Source organism: Kryptolebias marmoratus, linkage group LG12 (genome assembly GCF_001649575.2).
Source record: "Kryptolebias marmoratus isolate JLee-2015 linkage group LG12, ASM164957v2, whole genome shotgun sequence".
In the NCBI taxonomy this organism is placed as follows: domain Eukaryota; kingdom Metazoa; phylum Chordata; class Actinopteri; order Cyprinodontiformes; family Rivulidae; genus Kryptolebias; species Kryptolebias marmoratus.
In genome coordinates this window covers 4,106,738-4,110,539 of record NC_051441.1, presented here as the reverse complement: position 1 = coordinate 4,110,539, position 3,802 = coordinate 4,106,738, and the positions used below count along the sequence as shown (strand labels likewise).

Below are 3,802 nucleotides of genomic sequence, written 5' to 3'. Positions count from 1 at the left end.
TTTTCCGGCTCAAGACCATGGCCTCGGATTTGGAGGCACTGATCCTCATCCCGGCCGTTTCACACTCGGCTGCGAACCGCTCCAGTGAGAGCTGTAGATCACGGTCTGATGAAGCCAGATTTGGAGCAGTTTTCTTTTTAATAAGCATCATCATCAACGAGCGTTTCTTTTAGAGCTTGGGTTGTATTTTTGTCAGAGGGGAGCTCTTGTTCTGATGGAAGGACACAGCTGTAGTCCCCTTCAGACGCCTCGGAGAACTAACCGAGACAATCTGGAGACTCCCTCTCGAACGCCGTTTGCCCACTCGTCGCAGGAAAGAGAGACGATTAACAACAAATAAAATCAAAACATCTCGTTAATATTCTGAAGTTACGGCTCTGTGCGTGATTTGGGTTCATCAGAATCCATTTTATTGAGATCTTATCAATCAGAGTGAGCCACCAGAACGCCGCATGGCGAGTTTTTCTTTAGTTTGTTTGCTCTGGTTGTTTTTCGGTCTCTGTGAGCTGGGCGAACAGTCCGAGCCGCGTTCTGCCATATCCACGTTGCAGTCGAATCGCCCGAGACGGATTAGAAAGGACAAATCTGAACAGCCTGTGTGTTTCTTGGGGGGTGTTTGGGTGAATGTATGTCGTAAAGAAACTAACCCGTCCTCTGCTTCCGCTGACGTTTCAGTCGGGGTCGTACGATCTGGACCCGGAGAACATGCAAACCTTCAAAGGCAAGAACTCGTCCCGCTACTCGTATCTGGTCCAAGGCCACGAGAACCCCTACTTCCTACCGGGCGACGAGAAGCGGAACTGAGAACAACCGACCCGGGAGCTCCGGGGCGCGAATCCCGAGGACGTTACTCGCGCCGAATCACGCAGGAAGTGCTGAAAACAAAACTGCAACCAAAGGGATTCATCGGTACAAGAAGAAACTTTTAAATGTGTTTTATTTTTAAATTAAAAATTAATGTCTGCTTTTCATAAACACAACCAGCAGGTGTCGCTGTTTCTCAATGAATTCAATTTAAAGAAATCACCTGTTATTTAAAATCAAGCTTGTTTTGCTAATTGCACTGAAGTGTGTCGGGTTTACCGCAGTTATTTTGTTTTGTTTTCCTCTGAAATCGAAGGTGAAGCAGAAGTAAGTATTTTGTAGCTGATCAGGGCTGGCTCCCTGGTCTGGTTTCATGCTTTAAAGGGATTTATGTTTTAGTGCTTCCTGCAGCTGTTCTTGTAAAAACGTGCCTGTTTTAGCGCCCGACAAATAGGAACCATCATGCAACACTGCTGATAAAACCTCCTGGATGTGCCAATTACCACCTGTATACGTTTGTTTGGAATATATTTATGTTTGTGAGCATGAGGCTGTTTTATAAGTGTGTGAAGATTTTGTAAATAATGGACTGACTTTAAGTGTTTGCTGGTAAAAAAATAAAAAAATAATAATAATTTAAACACAACAGACTTGTTTGTCATCATTGCATTTAATACGAGAGCCCATTAGAAGCAGATTTATCGCCAACTTAATTCAGTTTTTTACCTTTTCTATATATTTATGTATCAGTCTGTCTGATATTTACAATAAAGGAGCCATTTCTGTTTTTTTTACCACAAAATAAAATGTATTTGTAGTTGCAAAACCTATTAATGGTTAAAATAAAGATAAAAATTGTAATAACACTACTCTGTATTACAGTTTATGTAAAAACTGCATATGGTAAACTAGTTTATTACATCCTGAAATAAGAAAACTAAATTAAACTTGACATTTATTATTATTTTTCCATTTAGAACAAAAATGTCAAGACTAAACTTGTATGAAGAAAACATTTTGTAAATACATTAGATATAATTTTATGACTGAATTTTGGAAGCCTATGTGACTCCCTACTTAATTTGTGGAATTTAAAAAGTACAAACTATATATTTGCATTTGAGTGAATGTAAAAATTATGACAGTTTGTTGGATATTTAATTGTGACTCACTGAATTATCTATAATAACAACTGAATCCTTTATTTGCTTAAACTTTAATTAAGATTTTGTGAAAGACAGCCCTTCTGATTCTCCTGTTTCTCAGAATTATTTCAGATTTTTGCAGATCCTCTGATCATAATAACCACTAATATAAAAATATGTTTGCAAAATTGCACTTGGTGTTTAATTTTCCTAGTGGATTTCAGAGAAAGACCACCAGTTATGGCTGGATTAAACAGGCTAACCAACTAGTCACTGATATGTTTGTTTCTTGCATTTTTAATATCATTCTGTTACAGAAATTTAATTTGCATATTGCAGATTTTTGATTGTGGTTCTAATAATAAATATAGTAGACCCCTGGTCTATAGTTTTACATTTTATTCTATCCTGTTCCGGTTTTATTTTGAAATGCTTGATCCTTACTCGTTTCACTTCCTGTCTTTTATGTGTACACCTGCGCTTAATTAGTTAGTAACTTCTTTCTGACCGTGACTTGGTTTGTAATTTGTTTTGTGTATTTTCGATTGTATTATATATTTTTTTAGTTTATCATGATGATCAGTTCTAGGTGATTTCTTACAGACTTTTAAAAATGTATTTTTGGACTATTTGGATTTTTTCTGCCTCTTCAATGATCTTCTGCGGCCTAATGTTTGACTCCCAACTTTAAGTAAAGGTTTGTATTTACTCTACGTATTTGTTCTTTTCCTTCCCAAGTAAACCAATATAACAGATAGCTAAAGTAGTCGAGCAAATTAAAATAGAAATAGTTATCCTTAAATAGCCGCCGATGTCGTTAGGCGTTATTATTTGGCCGCCATCTTGCTACGTGCTACATACTAAAGCTACATTGTTAATACCTTGTGTAAGCTGTCATGAGTCCCAAAATAAACGAATATAACAGGTAGCTAAAGTATTCGAGCAAATTAAAATAGAAATATTTATCTTAAAATGGCCACCGATGTCGTTAGACGTTATTATTAGGCCGCCATTATGCTATGTGCTACATGCTAAAGCTACGTTGTTTTTTCCTTGTGTAAGCTGTAAGTCGTCATGAGTCCCAAAGTAAACTATTATAATAAATAGCTAAGGTATTCGAGCCCGGTAAAATATAAATATTTATCCTAAAATTACCGCTTATGTCGTTAAAAGCCATTATTTGGCCGCCATCTTGCTAAGTGCTACATGCTAAAGCTAGCTGTCATGGGTCCCAAAGTAAATAAAAGATCGTCTTATTTTACTTAAATAAACATATATAATGCATTTAGCTAAATCTTGGTGATAGAGTATTCTGCCTGGTCAAGGTTTAAGTGGGACAAAACTCTAATATAAGTGCTGTAAACATAACTGTACTTTAATTAATTGCTTTTTATGTCTGTTATGCTACATTTCATTTGTAGATGCTTATTTTCTGATTTATTAAACTTATAAATCATACATATGTTAAGTATTTAAGTTTTCTTAAATTCTTTTTGTTGGAAACTTCTTAAAATTAAAGATTAAACTGTTTAATTGTAAGAATATTGACTAGAAGATGACCAAACTCAACACTGAGTGGTGATGCAAAGCAAGATTAATGTTAAACGGGTTAGGGCCTTTTGGCCCTGGGCTAGGGTTAGGGTCTCCTCAGGGTTTGAGGGGTTAGGGCCTTTTGGCCCAGGGCTAGGGTTAGGGTCTCCTCAGGGTTTGAGGGGTTAGGGCCTTTTGGCCCCTGAGCTAGGGTTAGGGTCTGCTCAGGGTTTGAGGGGTTAGGGCCTTTTTGGACCTGGGCTAGGGTTAGGGTCTGCTCAGGGTTTGAGGGGTTAGGGCCTTTTGGCCCTGGGCTAGGGTTA

The 3,802-nt window shown here is 37.6% G+C and overlaps 2 protein-coding genes across 8 annotated transcripts in view; both read left to right on the top strand.

Moving 5' to 3' along the window:
- The window catches only part of si:ch211-198m17.1 (mucin-5AC), an 18,565-nt gene extending 17,123 nt beyond the window's left edge, over positions 1 to 1,442 (top strand). For all 3 annotated transcript variants that reach the window (XM_037978874.1, XM_017419298.3, XM_037978875.1), the window contains one exon: positions 676 to 1,442. In XM_037978874.1, coding sequence (XP_037834802.1) covers positions 676 to 804 — 129 coding nt within the window. In that variant the 3' untranslated portion in view covers positions 805 to 1,442. The remainder of the gene's footprint in view (positions 1 to 675) is intronic.
- Positions 1,443 to 2,393: 951 nt separating this feature from the next.
- Positions 2,394 to 3,802, top strand: part of mpp3a (membrane protein, palmitoylated 3a (MAGUK p55 subfamily member 3)) — a 23,831-nt gene continuing 22,422 nt past the window's right edge. For 3 of the 5 annotated variants that reach the window (XM_037978724.1, XM_017419460.3, XM_017419459.3), the window contains exon 1: positions 2,395 to 2,646. The gene's annotated coding sequence lies outside the window, so the exon portion shown is untranslated. Of the gene's footprint in view, positions 2,647 to 3,802 lie in introns of all 5 variants that reach the window. The other 2 variants (XM_037978723.1, XM_017419455.3) reach the window with 1 other exon arrangement.